We start from the raw sequence: 14,909 nt of genomic DNA, 5'->3' as shown, positions 1-14,909 counted from the left end.
TAAGCAAAATGTGAATTTTAGGTTTGATTAGATATGACGTTAGACGAAGGATTATTTTGTCTCGTTATTAAAAAAGAAATAGAAAAAAATTAAAATTTAAGTTGAATTAATTTTAAGTTTTAGATTATTTTTAAAAAAAATAAAATTATAACACATTTATATGTTTCATTGAAATAATATTTTTAAAAAATTTAAAAATATAATTATTACTTTAAAAAGTAGATAAGTTCATTAGCTTGGTCTAATCATAGAAGCTACAACAAGTAAGCGAAGTTAAACATGCTCAGACAAAATTTAAGCTATATTGTTTTTCTTTGATGGTGTTTATTTTGTAAAAGTTTTAAACTGATTTATTAGATAATATTTATAATTAGGTTTAATCATTCACTAAGTCCCTATTTTCGCATGAAATCTCAATTTAGTCACTTTCTTTCTGGAAATATCAATTGGGTCCCAAATTTATGAAAATTGCAACAAATGGATCCTTTCCGTTAAATTGTGTCCAACGACGTTAGGGTGTGTTTGACGTGGCACGCTGTTGTGAACTTCTTATCTGACATGGTTGATTCAAGCAGTAGCAGTGAAACACGTAGATATTTACAATTTTTTAAGTAAAAAGAAAAGAATTGTTTTAAAAGGGGATTCAAGTTTTGTGTGGATCGAATTAGGGATCACTTTCAAAACTGCAGCAAACAAGAGAAAGGCTTAAACTTTGCAACAATGGAAGCTTACGAGAACGAATCGAAGAAGGGGTTCTAGAATGCGGAGGAAGACTCGTTTAATTTGTTCTGATTTTGATTGTAGGGTTGAAGAGAAGCGGCAAAAGTTGCAGACTGAGATGGATGAATTATCTGAGGGTGATTGCAAAAGCGGCAAAAGCGGCAAGAAGCTTGGTGTTGATAAGAAGGGAAAGAGAAAAGCTTGTGTGACTGCAAAATATATCCCTGGAGTTGAAGCTAAGGGTGATTGCAACAGTGCATCATCAATGGAGAGGAGTGGCGAAGGTGAGAAGCTTGTCCATGAATAATCCCAATCCCTAATTCCTAATAGTGTGTTTAATCTGTGCACTTCTCCTTACTGCACTCAGAATAATCCCATTTTGGTTTAAAACAATTATTTTCTTTTTATTTAAAAAATTTAAATATCCATGTGCTTCACTGCTATTGCTTGAATCAACCACGTCAGATAAGAAGTTCACAACAGCGTGCCACGTCAAATACACCCTAACGCCGTTGGACACAATTTAACGGAAAGGATCCATTTGTTGCAATTTTCATAAATTTGGGACCCAATTGATATTTCCAGAAAGAAAGGGACTAAATTGAGATTCCATACGAAAATAGAGACTTAGTGAATGATTAAACCTTATAATTACAGTTCTTATCACATACATTTGGTCTCGGACAAAGAAGCTGTTTATAATTAAATTTACGTAATTCAATAATTTATTTAATTATTCGACGGATGGCTTCCTAATCCAGCTTCTAGACAGGAATATGTGAGACATGAAAACAAAGATTATCTAGAAACTAACACGAAATACATATGTTAAAGTTTCAAGATTTTTTTCTCTCTTAATTTAGTCTTTTTCAGAAATCAAATTAGAGAGGCAATATAAATTCAATAACGGCATTAACTTTTCAGTCTAATAAAAATGAAAAAACGAATCGCAAAGTGCGCATTCTGTTATTGCGTCAGGTCAACTCCACTGCACTGATAGCAACAGTGAAGTGAGAATCCACCGTAGCTGGAGCTGGGGAACCTCGTCGGTACTCGCTCTCGTCCCCGCCGGAGAGCCACCATGGACGGCAACCCCACCACCACTTCCTCCTCCGCACCACCTCCCGAGAATTTCAATTTCTCGCCCGATAGCCCCTCCCCGATCACGCTCACTGCGGATCAGGTCAGCCACTGCACCCAAGCCATCAACCTTTTGAAGGACAAACTCCAGGCTCCTCACACCATCAGTCGGGAGTTTGCACACTTGCAGGTTCGCACCTTAACCTAATCCATTATTCTCATATCTCAAACACACAAAGATTCACCGTACCGGGTTGTGTTGCGGTTTCAGGCAAACAGAATAACGCCGAGTGAGATGAGGAGAAGATGCACCGTCGCTCTTGACGGCGTCAATTTGAACAAAAACCGATACACGGACGTTTTGCCATGTAAATTTGTTGCCGAGGGTTTATTGGATTGTTGTGTTATTTCCGGGAAAAGAAATTGAATTTTGTCACTTCTTGTTTCAGTTGACAATAACAGGGTTGTTCTCAGATCGAGTTCGGATTATAGACCTGCAGCACAGGGGTATATCAATGCAAGCTTGGTCTCGGTATAAACTTACTTCTTCTGTTTGTTTATTTAATTTGCTTTTAATTAAATAACTGTTGTGCAAGGAGATTTGGTGGGAATAGATAGATTGTTAAATTGGCTTGCATGTGCCTCTTCAATGTATTATGTAGACCTCCTCCTCTGGAAACGTGTCACAGTTTGTTGCCACACAAGGTCCACTTCCGCATACTTATGAAGATTTCTGGGAGATGATTATCCAATATCGCTGCCCTGCAATTATCATGCTAACAAGGTTGGTGGATAATTATAAGGTACTTGTCACTTGGCCCTTTCGAGCCTACTCACTAACATATTGAGTTTTTTCTTCCTTGTTGTATTTTTTTTATCACGTTTTCTTTTACTTTCTTTATAGATGGTAAAGTGTGGAGATTATTTTCAAGCGGAGGATGGACCTAGGGAAGTTGGTAATATTTCTGTTATTGGTAAATGGGTGAACACTACTGAAACTTCACTGGTGCTGCGCCTTTTAGAGGTGAACCATAGAGAGGTCAGATTATTTTCCTCTTGTAATGGTTGTGACGTTCAGGCTTTATATCTTTCTTTACAGACTGTCATGTGTAATAGTTTGTAGATGGGAGGATGTGAGATTCGGGAAGAGGTCCCCTTCTCTTGAAAACCATTCATTTAACTCTTGGCCTTTTGTAGTTGTAATGCTTAAACTGAATTCTTTCCTTAATGATAATATATCTCTCAACTATGTTAACACTAGAACCCGAGAGGCCACTCCAAATTTAACTATGGAAGCTTAATGAAATGATGGAATGTGCTCATGCTTTCCCGGGGGTGGTGGTTCTAGAACTAGTCATGGCTAAAATATAGCAGTTGATTCTTAGTCTTGTTTTTTGAAGTTTGGGGGGTTCTTTTGTATACTCTTCAAATATTATAAGAAAAATAACGATGGGAACTTTTATCAACATGAAATAAATGACACCCTTCAAAGTGATTACTTCTAACTATAATAACACATAGCTTTGGAAAGTTTTCTGGATGAGTTCCTAGTTATTCCGCTAATATAATCTTCCATATATAGGTGATTTGAATTAAACGTTGAGGAAGGAGAAATAACATAACTATAAAAAATAAACCTTCCTTGATTTGTTAGTTTCTTTTAATTTGGAGTTTTTTTTCCTGTCCTTGGTTGTATATTCTTCTATTTTTTTCAAATTAAATTTCTTTTGCACCAAGATAAAAATTCCATATAATAACCTTTCATCTTTTTGCTTTTTAAATGTTCTGCATATCAAGCAAAGTTGTGTGGAGGGTATCTATTTTGTTTTATTAATATTTTATTTTCGTGGTCTTAAGATGGCAATTTGTTGTTGAGTTAGATAGACACAAGAAACTTGAAACAAACCATTGATGGAAACCCAACTGGCATTGATTGATGGAAAACTATTTTTTAGTTAAGTTGGTGTTTAGGTTGATGGGGACAATTGCATCTATGCATACTAACCTGAAATATTATTCATCCCAAGCTATATATCTGGGGTTTACCTTATTGCAATATATCATATTTTCCCCCTTGTAAACTTTCCTTTTCTATAAAAAGGAGAAAAAAACATAACAATTTTTTTGTTATAATTTTGAAATGCACTCAATTTCTCTTTATCATCAAGGTGTATTGCATCCTGTTTCATGCTAATCTTTATCTATTGTTTCAGGTAGAAGATGCTCCAATATCTGTTTTGCATATTCAGTATCCGGAATGGCCTGACCACGGAGTTCCCAAAGATACATTAGCTGTGCGTGAAATTTTGAAAAGATTATACCATTTACCACCAAACCTTGGTCCAATAGTGGTCCACTGCAGGTTCATCTTGTTCCTTCCTTTTTTGTGTTTATTCACTTTATAGCAGTGATGATGACAATATATCACGTGTACGTATGTCTGAGACAAACTCTATCACTCAGTGCAGGTATTGGTAGAACTGGAACATATTGCACAATTCACAACACAATTCAGAGAATACTTGCTGGTGATATGTCTGCTGTAGATATTGCTAACACAGTAGCTGTGTTCAGGGCCCAGCGTGTTGGAATGGTTCAGACCCAGGTATCAAGATTTGTTGATTTAATATTTAAGTACGATTAATGAATATACGGATTTTTTTATGAAATGGCAAGATTTAGGTGGGCTGCTTGTTTGTCAAGTTCCATTTCTTAACTAAATAAAAAGACAAGAGCTTTTGAAATATAAAATAGTGATGATATGGTATATTATTTTGTTTGATGGTAAAGAAGGCAGATTGTTGCGACGAACTAGGCTGGCTGGTTAGGCAAGGATGTATAAATTAGAAGTTTCAAAGAACATCATTCCTTCAGTGGAGAATCTATGAATTCCTTTATGTTGAGAAAAAAAGGAATATTGTGTTGCCCAGATTGGAACTCCTAATAATAATAACATTTTGATGACAATGAAGGCAGATTATTGCGAGGAACTAGGCCAGATAGGATGTAATCAAACTCTCTGTTGAGGAACCGTGTCCTCCTTTGAAAGTATCCATCCCTGTTTTTTTAATTACACGAGAAGTGTGTTCTATCAACTAGTTTATTACTGGGATCATGCTCCTATTACTACTTTTCACGTGGAATATAGAGGTAATTAAGGTAAAAAATAAATAAACATGTGGAGGCTCTACCAATCGACATAAGTACTCTAAGAAATAAGATGGGGTACGACTTGCTCTCAAACTAAAAATAAAAAGAAGGGAAATAAACTTGGAAAATTAATTTCCATGGTCTTGCACACACTGAGCAAAAACATGTTTTCATCAAATAAAAAAACTAGTGTTGAATGGACAATCGAGATAGAAGCACTCGACAATTAAGATACGGTTGACACTATCAGCAACTGATGTACTGTCTTTGAGTTCAAGTTATGACAATTAATCCACCAAAAAGTGCCATTGAACTTATGGAATTGAGACTATCTTTTTGAGCCTAATCACCCAACACTATTGTGATTCTTCATACACAATTGTATTCAGTACTTCTAGCACAAATTTTTGTGCAAAGTTTTTTTTTTTAATCTTGAGCTTAGGGGCATTGGAAATCTTTTTGAGCCTAATCACCCAACACTATTGTGATTCTTCATACACAATTGTATTCAGTACTTCTAGCACAAATATTTTGTGCAATTATTTTTTTAATCTTTGAGCTTAGGGGCATTGGAAATTCATTTCTAGCTTTCTGTCAGAAATTAAATGACCTGTTTCAAATTCTTATCAGATAAATACCCTCCGACTAAAGTTTTGTATAGACATGTACCCTCCTAACAGACCAAAAATCAAAGATAAGGAAAATTTCTATAATTTTTAAGAACAAGAAAGGAGGTTAATGTAATTGAGGAAAATCTTAAGGAAGATGACATGGTAGTCTTCCGTCCAGTAGGCTTTTTGGCTGAGGTAACCTCAGTTTACCAGACACTTGGGAATCGGTCCTAGTTGGGAGCTTATTGTACAGATCTGGCTCCTTATCTTAACCTGATATTCCTTCTCTCCATCCCCGTAATTTGTAATCATAAACCATTAGTATTGTTATTATTGTCTGGGCCTTTTCTTCTATATGCTTACTAGTTGACCCTTTTGGTGACTCTGCAATTATCAGGATCAGTACATTTTCTGCTATAAAGCTATCATAGATGAACTGGAAGACCTTGTATCTCAGCAGTAGAAGGGTACGTACTTCTGCTTCCTTTTCTAGTTTTTCATATAGTATAAATATTTTACCTCCTCAAATTCTTTTTATACTGGATAGGATTTGTTTGAGTTTTCCTTTATTATGTAATTCTGCTATACCCTTTTCAAAGTTTTTATCTTGCTAGCTTGACGAATTGCTGTGTTTTGTGTGATGTAAATCCAGAGCTCGAAGGATGTTAGGCTGTTTGCCTCATTTTGAAGCTAACTTCCCATTCTTCGACCTTTTGTTTGGTTCATGCAATGCTCATGTCTCCCGGCAGCTGACACTGAAACATTAGCATTCTGGATATTTTATGAATTTGACTCTGTTATTCTCTAGCTTTTCATGTATAATGGCAGGAGGGGAAAGCTCACTGATATTAGCATCCTTTTGGTTATATTGTTAGAATTACATTGGGGAACAGAATGGCATAATTATTAATGGCTGCAATAATCAAATGTCCATTGCCCTACTGAAGTTATGTAATCCCATTTTATGTGCTTAGGTCTCAAGGTTAATCAACTTGGGCCAAGATCAAAGAATATTATCAAATTTATCGCGTTATTTATTGGTGCATATTTTATATTTAGTTAACCTTTAAGAAAACAAAAATATTAGAAAAATAAAGCATGCGTTGACCGCATAAAGAAGTCGTACAATTATTCTATTGTAAAAAGTTAAATATATTTTTAATCCATTTTATTATGAAATTGAAATTATTTTGAAATTTTAATCTATTTTTGTTCTTAAGCTTTAAAAATAAATATATATTTTTTAATCTAATTACGTCAAATGATATTGAAGTGAAAACGTATTAAGTAGTATAAATAATTTAAATACTAATTTGAAATGTGTTTTACATATAAAAAATATAAAAAATTTGAATGTAATTAGGTTGTAAAAATTATATTTATTTATTTTTTAAATTTAAAAATTAAAATATATTAATTTCAATTTTATATAAAAATTAAGGGTTACAAACATATTTAATTTTATTATATATTATAACTTTATTTTTTAACAAGTATTGTCTTAGAATTCTTATTAAAGATGATTAGTGATTAATTGGCCGTGTAAAGACAAGTTGCAGTGAATTTAGGGTTAGGATTCTTTTTGTTAGAGTTTAAGGTTAGGATTTATGATTGGGTTTTATTGTTTAGTATATCCTAGTATCAAATCAAACTCAATGAAAGAAAGTAGCGGAGAGTTTGTGAATTCAGACCACTATTTTGAAAAATCCACTTACAGTGAATCCAGTTTCGAGATGATATAGCGAGGAAAGTGGGACTTTAGTAATCCCCTTAACAAAATATACTCAATAACATATTAATGTTTTAGAATGCCATATTTTTGTGATAGTAAATGTTTTCGCGAGTCTCTCTAAATTCAGCCACGTAATCATCGCAGCAGGTCTACGTGAAACCAAAACCTCGACTATCAGCCACGCATTCATCGCTGCATGTCCACGTGGAACCAAAACCTCTACAATCAGCCACGTTACCATCGCTGCATGTCTGCGTGGAACCAAAGCCTCAACCCACGTTTTCCATCTTCGGCTTATATATACGAGTCACGAGGGTATGATATTCCACACGCTCTAGAGAGGAGACTGAGTTAAACTTGCAATAGTTAATGGCCTCCACGGACAAGTCATCCGAACCAACTTCGGCGAAGGGTCCGGAACCAACTCCGGGAAAGGCGATGGGAGTGGGACAGCACATGATCGACAAGGGTGCAATGATGATACAGTCACTGGAACCCATAAAGCAGATTAGTCACCACGCGTGTTCCTTCGCCATCTATAGCCACGACATGTCTCGCCAGATAGAGACTCACCACTACTGCTCCAGACTCCACCAAAATTTCATCCAATGCGCCGTCTACGATTCCGACGAATCCGATGCTCGTCTTCTTGGTCTTCTTGTTTTCTCTCTTTTTGTTTCAACTTTCTCAAAACTCAATATCTGATTTGTTTAATGTTTTGGTTGTGTGCTGGATAGGTGTGGAGTATATTGTGTCTGATGATATCTTTGAAACTATGCCACCGGAGGAACAGAAACTTTGGCATTCTCATGCTTATGAGGTTTTTATTCTGATCTTTTGCTTTGCTTGTCATGTGTTTTGTTTTTTTTTTTCTATTTGGAATTGAAAATTTCTGAATGATGATTTGGACCGTGCAGGTCAAATCGGGTCTCTGGGTGAACCCTAGAGTTCCAGAGCTTATTGGGAAACCGGAGCTCGAAAACCTAGCCAAAACCTACGGCAAATTCTGGTGTACGTGGCAGGCTGACAGAGGTACGCATAGATGGAAAGAATTTGATCCTCTTTTGAGTTTCTTTTTTTGTAAAGTATTTAATTACAAATGCAGGGGACAGGCTTCCTATGGGTGCACCTGCGCTGATGATGTCTCCACAAGCAGTAAGTCCTGGTTTGGTGAGGGGAGAGCTGGTGCATGAGAGGGATGCCAAGTACAGTATTTCCTCAGAGAGCCTGAAAAGCTCAAGGGTGGAGATTCCTGAACCAGAGATGATCAACCCCTTGGCTGACTACTGGAAGCAGCATGGCAAAGGATTTGCCATTGACATCCACGAGACTCAGATCAAGTTGAGGGCACCTTTTCCTTGATTCACTCAATATCCCAACTCTTTCTCTCATTTTCTCAGCTAATAAATGAATTGTATCTAAAGCTTAATGACATAAGCTGTTTTTAAGGATAAATTATAATTTATTATAACCATTTCACTGGCCATCAATCTTCGTATTACAAGCAATCCAATCAATCGTCGTTCTTCATTTTTCTTTCTTTCTGGTTTAAGGTTGGAAATTAATCCAATTAATTTTCGTCGTTCTTTCTTGTTGTTCTTTCTTTACGGACAATTAATCTTCATTATTTGTTCTTTGCTTGCTCTTTCTTTAAAGTCTTTCCTTACGGGTTTAGGGTTGACAATTAATCTTCATTATTTCTTGTTCTTTGCTTACTCTTTCTTTAATTTCTTTCTTTCTTTCTTTAATTTAAGTCTTTCTTTCTTTCTTTCTTTAATTTAAGTCAGTCTTTCTCTTTCTTTCTTTAATTTAAGTCAGTCTTTCTTTCTTTTTAATTTAAGTCTTTCTTTCTTTCTTTTTAATTTAAGTCTTTCTTTCTTTCTTTCTTTAATTTAAGTCTTTCTTTCTTTCTTTAATTTAAGTCTTTCTTTCTTTCTTTAATTTAAGTCTTTCTTAATTTAAGTCTTTCTTTCTTTAATTTAAGTCAGTCTTTCTTTCTTTTTAATTTAAGTCAGTCTTTCTTTCTTTTTAATTTAAGTCTTTCTTTCTTTCTTTCTTTAATTTAAGTCTTTCTTTCTTTCTTTAATTTAAGTCTTTCTTTCTTTCTTTCTTTAATTTAAGTCTTTCTTAATTTAAGTCTTTCTTAATTTAAGTCTTTCTTAATTTAAGTCTTTCTTAATTTAAGTCTTTCTTTTTCTTAATTTAAGTCCTTTTTCTTAATTTAAGTCTTTCTTTTAGGGTTTAGGGTTTAGGGTTTAGGGTTTAGGGGTTTAGGGTTTAGGGTTTAGGGTTTAGGGTTTAGGGTTTAGGGTTTAGGGTTTAGGGTTTAGGGTTTAGGGTTTAGGGTTTAGGGTTTAGGGTTTAGGGTTTAGGGTTTAGGGTTTAGGGTTTAGGGTTTAGGGTTTAGGGTTTAGGGTTTAGGGTTTAGGGTTTAGGGTTTAGGGTTTAGGGTTTAGGGTTTAGGGTTTAGGGTTTAGGGTTTAGGGTTTAGGGTTTAGGGTTTAGGGTTTAGGGTTTAGGGTTTAGGGTTTAGGGTTTAGGGTTTAGGGTTTAGGGTTTAGGGTTTAGGGTTTAGGGTTTAGGGTTTAGGGTTTAGGGTTTAGGGTTTAGGGTTTAGGGTTTAGGGTTTAGGGTTTAGGGTTTAGGGTTTAGGGTTTAGGGTTTAGGGTTTAGGGTTTAGGGTTTAGGGTTTAGGGTTTAGGGTTTAGGGTTTAGGGTTTAGGGTTTAGGGTTTAGGGTTTAGGGTTTAGGGTTTAGGGTTTAGGGTTTAGGGTTTAGGTTTAGGGTTTAGGGTTTAGGGTTTAGGGTTTAGGGTTTAGGGTTTAGGGTTTAGGGTTTAGGGTTTAGGGTTTAGGGTTTAGGGTTTAGGGTTTAGGGTTTAGGGTTTAGGGTTTAGGGTTTAGGGTTTAGGGTTTAGGGTTTAGGGTTTAGGGTTTAGGGTTTAGGGTTTAGGTTTAGGGTTTAGGGTTTAGGGTTTAGGGTTTAGGGTTTAGGTTTAGGGTTTAGGGTTTAGGGTTTAGGGTTTAGGGTTTAGGGTTTAGGGTTTAGGGTTTAGGGTTTAGGGTTTAGGGTTTAGGGTTTAGGGTTTAGGGTTTAGGGTTTAGGTTTAGGGTTTAGGGTTTAGGGTTTAGGGTTTAGGGTTTAGGGTTTAGGGTTTAGGGTTTAGGGTTTAGGGTTTAGGGTTTAGGGTTTAGGGTTAGGGTTTAGGGTTTAGGGTTTAGGGTTTAGGGTTTAGGGTTTAGGGTTTAGGGTTTAGGGTTTAGGGTTTAGGGTTTAGGGTTTAGGGTTTAGGGTTTAGGGTTTAGGGTTTAGGGTTTAGGGTTTAGGGTTTAGGTTTAGGGTTTAGGGTTTAGGGTTTAGGGTTTAGGGTTTAGGGTTTAGGGTTTAGGGTTTAGGGTTTAGGGTTTAGGGTTTAGATTCATGGTGGTGTCCTTAGTATTTAGAATGATTTGCATGCTAGCTCAGTCTTGGGGTTATCCTGAAATTACTGAAATTACAATGATCAATTATTCTCAAGTACCAGGAGGTCCTAGTCTTGGTGGGTGCTTTCAGTATGGTCCAAGTGCATGGTGAGTGATAACGGTCAAACCTCGTGAGTGTGGTAGGGTGAAACTGCAATAGCTTTGCAAAGCAGTAGAAGCCACCACGAGTGCATGACCTGCCATATAGCTCGGCAATCATTCTAAGTCCGGACGAGTCAAGTTTAAGTGCAACAAGTCATGTTTGTGTAGTGTGTAGTGTATCGGTCCTTACTTGCATGTTTCGTGTGACTATTATAACATGATTTTTACATCTAGTTCACCTTTGCTTTGCTTGGGTATGTTTTTTTCTTTTGCAATGATCATTCACTTGGATGTGAGGAGAGATGGATGAGGTGCCTCTAGAGCAGGCTTTGGAGGAAGACAAATGTTGCTGCTGCTACTTAGTTTTGTTAGGATTCTCAGTTATCCATATTATTTTGAAATACTTTAAGTTTTAAATTATAAGTCAAATTTAGGATGACTGTATGCTGAACCACACTTTATTTAAAATCTACTCTAACTGTTCTCTTTTATTAAAATATAAACTTACTATATTATATGTTTCTCTATAATCTGGGATATTATTACATTTATGATCTTGATCTTTTGGGTCTCTCGAGTTTTTGGTCTCTCGAGTCTAGGGAAGAAAGATAATGTAAAAAAAAAGGAAAAAGAAGGAAACAAAGGCGAGAGAAGAAATAAAAAACAAAAAACTATGGGAAGAAAGATAATGTAAAAAAAAGGAAAAAGAAGGAAACAAAAGCGAGAGAAGAAATAAAAAACAAAAAACTATGAATATATATATATAAACAAGAATCAACTATGAAAGAAAATGAAAAAAATCAGAAAAGGGAATATATAAAAAAGAAAGAAAAAGAATAAATAAACAAAACAGTATATCAAGAAAGAAAAGAGGAATGAAAGAAAGAAACGAAAAAAACAAAGAAGAAAGAAAGACAGAAACTATGATAGAAAAAAGAATACAGGAATGAACACTTGTGACAGCATTGATTGATCCTCTTTGGTCTGTGTAAGAATGCAAGACCTTCTCCACTCTCTCCCTTTTGCTATCCTTCTTGTTCATTGTCTCCTCTGTTTTTTCTACCATGAAAAACACACAATTTCTATGTAATCTACTGAGAATAAGGAAATCCAGTACAACAAAAAGAAAGAAGTTTACCTCCAACTCATGCTTCAGTTTTCTTTTTGAGTGAAAGTATGGAAGAAAATCTAAATTGGGTAAAAGAAGGAGATTTGGTGCTTTTTCACAAGGGAGAAGAAACCATGAAAGAAGAATGAAAGTGATAAAGGTCTATGTTCAGATTGACATAAAAGAAGATTTCGCATTACATATCCCTCTTTCCTCTAAGTTTCATTTTCTTTTTTATTATTTTTTTAAACCAATAACTGATTTAGCTCACATAAAGCCCAATTAATATTATAAAGACTCACTCTATATGCTAACTACACCCTTCTTTTCACACATACAACTGAATGAATTAAAAATCACTTTTAAAACAAATTTAATTTAAACAAATCTTATTTAAACTCACCCGCTTATTAATCATATAAAAAAAAATTAGATACATATGTAATTATAAATGTCATCTTATATAGAATATTTCATTACTTAAAAATTATTAGATACAACAAACTTTTAAAAAATGTAATTGTTTAAATATTTATACTTTTTAAACATTTTACATTACTATACACGTGTTATTGTCTATTTTATTTTATTAATATAGCTCATTTTATTATTTTATCTTTTAAAATTTATAGTTAATCTTTTAAAACTCAATTATTTATAATAAAAATTATCCATGGCAAAAATATTTATTTTATAATTATTTTTTTGAACATATTTCATTTAAAATCTAATACTATTTTTATTTTAATAATATGAAAAATAAATTTTGTTATCATAATGAAAAAATGAATATACATATACACATATATTTTTCCACCACTTATATAGATAATGATAGTGAAAACCTTAGTAATTAATGTTAGGTGACCAATTTAAAATCCAATTAGTCACTGATTATAATTTTTTTATTCATAATAATAAATATCTTAGAAACCAATAATCTCTATTTTATAAATTAGTGCGTGACAAATTATTTTTTATAATTTTTTATTCATACTAATGATCTTTATTTTATAAATTAGTGTGACAAATTATGTTTTATAATTTTTTATTCATACCAATGATCTTTATTTTATAAATTAGTGTGACAAATTATTTTTTATCTCTAAATCTAATTGTTATTTAAAAAATTTCTTGTAATGACATTGCAGTCAAAATTAGCTCAATGTATCCCAAAAAGATAGAAGAGAATAATTTTTTTATGTACTTCAAAAAATACCAAAACAATACAATCACATAAAATACCACAATTAACAATTATCAGTAATGAAAATATAAGGTTTTTTTTTAAAGGGAAAATATCACCAACAAAGTTAATAAAACAAGAAACAACAAATTTTTCAATGGTAAGGCGAAAGTAATCCAAAAAGTTAAAACAGATGATAGTGTTTAGAGAACAACGAAAGAAGATTTCGACTCAAAGAGCTCAATGGAATGCAACATAAAATTTACACCTATACTAGACCAATACGAATAAACCTATTTGGCAAAAAAGAAATTTTGACGATAAATACATTTAAATAAGACAATAAATAAATAAATTGTATTTTTACTCTAATACTCTATAGTAATTTTCAAAATTTCCTTTTATTGAAAAAAATTATTTACAAAAAATAGACAGGTTCACCAATTAGTCATGAAATGATCATATATACTACATCGCTGATGCTTCCACTAAAATTAAAATTGATAATCTCAGAATTAGCTATGCAATTTTTTTATAAATTTGAAAACATATTATTAATTAAAATTAAGAACTTAAATGAAAAATAGAAAATATTTTGAAAATATCAATTTATTTGTTCTTAATTTAACATTTAAATATTTACTTAATTCTTATTAGAATTTTTCACCTGCATTTGATTTAATTTAATGGACAAAGATTAATTGCTAATTAGATACTTAAAGTAAAAGAAAACTACAAATAAAGATAGAAAGTAACTTTTTTAAGTTGTTCTTAAAATAGCTTCATCTTTTCTCTTTTCTATATCATTATAATTAGTGGTAACTAATGATAGTAATTTTTATAATGATTCCTTCCTTCGTAAAAATATAAAATATTTTAATGAAATTTTATTATGACGTTATTTTTATTGTTTCTTACATTTAAAGTTTCACATAACTTAAAAATTGAGATAAATAGTAATTTAAATATATTTTTCTCTTTTAATATTTTCGAGGTGTTTAACGAATGTGTAACATAACTTTAAATTACAAAATTTTAATGAATTTTGAGTCGAACTATTTGTAATGTATATGAAGACAAACTTGAGGTTCAAAATGTGAATCCTTATTAAAAATGAATGAAAAAATGGTTTCAAGATGATTTTTTTTTTTCATTATTACTCCATTGGAGGATGAATCCTGTTTCCCTTAGACATTAACAGTAGAGTTTGTTTCCTTACATCCAAAAGTTATACATTGATTAATGACAATTTAAATATATTTTTTTCCTTCAACACCCTAAAACACCTTTTTAGAAAACAAAATCATAACTGAGCTACAAAGTTTAAAATAAATAATACCTCAAATACTATATTTTAACTATGCTATCTCAGTATACTTGAATTAAAAACATAATCTATATTTTTACTTTAATTTTAATATATTGTATTAAAAATGTTCAATAAATAAAATAGTCTTATATGATGTATAGATTATTCGTTATGAATTTAAAATATAACTTATACGTTAAATTTTTTTATTACAAATATAATTTATATCTTTAAAATATTTATTTATAATTAGTTTTAATTATAAAAATATTTATCTAATACGTTGCTAGTACCAAAAATCTATTTTCCCTTCTAAGCAAATTGGAAAACCTCTTGAATTCTCCTTATAATAATTGTATTTCTTTTTTTTTCAAAAGTTACTATTATCTTTTTGATTTTAGATCCTTCAAAGGTGCCAAGACTAATCCATCAACGCATTCCAGTCAAACA

General features: G+C 32.7%; 2 protein-coding genes across 2 annotated transcripts; both read left to right on the top strand.

Moving 5' to 3' along the window:
• Window positions 1-1,641: 1,641 nt before the first annotated feature.
• On the top strand, window positions 1,642-6,594 carry LOC124822731 (protein-tyrosine-phosphatase PTP1-like). The gene is made up of 9 exons (XM_088095827.1): window positions 1,642-1,990; window positions 2,072-2,168; window positions 2,250-2,332; window positions 2,463-2,603; window positions 2,705-2,839; window positions 4,014-4,162; window positions 4,264-4,405; window positions 5,959-6,028; window positions 6,214-6,594. The coding sequence occupies exons 1-8, from the start codon at window positions 1,802-1,804 to the stop codon at window positions 6,022-6,024; spliced, it is 1,002 nt and encodes a 333-aa protein (XP_087951953.1). The 5' UTR covers window positions 1,642-1,801; the 3' UTR covers window positions 6,025-6,028; window positions 6,214-6,594.
• Window positions 6,595-7,603: 1,009 nt separating this feature from the next.
• LOC148194676 (oil body-associated protein 2B-like) lies at window positions 7,604-8,777 on the top strand. The gene is made up of 4 exons (XM_088096156.1): window positions 7,604-7,945; window positions 8,031-8,113; window positions 8,211-8,325; window positions 8,399-8,777. The coding sequence occupies exons 1-4, from the start codon at window positions 7,663-7,665 to the stop codon at window positions 8,653-8,655; spliced, it is 738 nt and encodes a 245-aa protein (XP_087952282.1). The 5' UTR covers window positions 7,604-7,662; the 3' UTR covers window positions 8,656-8,777.
• Window positions 8,778-14,909: the final 6,132 nt, after the last annotated feature.

Source organism: Vigna umbellata, chromosome 8, assembly GCF_029865625.1.
Source record: "Vigna umbellata cultivar VRB3 chromosome 8, Vumbellata_1.0, whole genome shotgun sequence".
NCBI classification, from domain to species: Eukaryota; Viridiplantae; Streptophyta; class Magnoliopsida; order Fabales; family Fabaceae; genus Vigna; species Vigna umbellata.
This window is presented reverse-complemented; position numbering and strand designations above follow the sequence as displayed.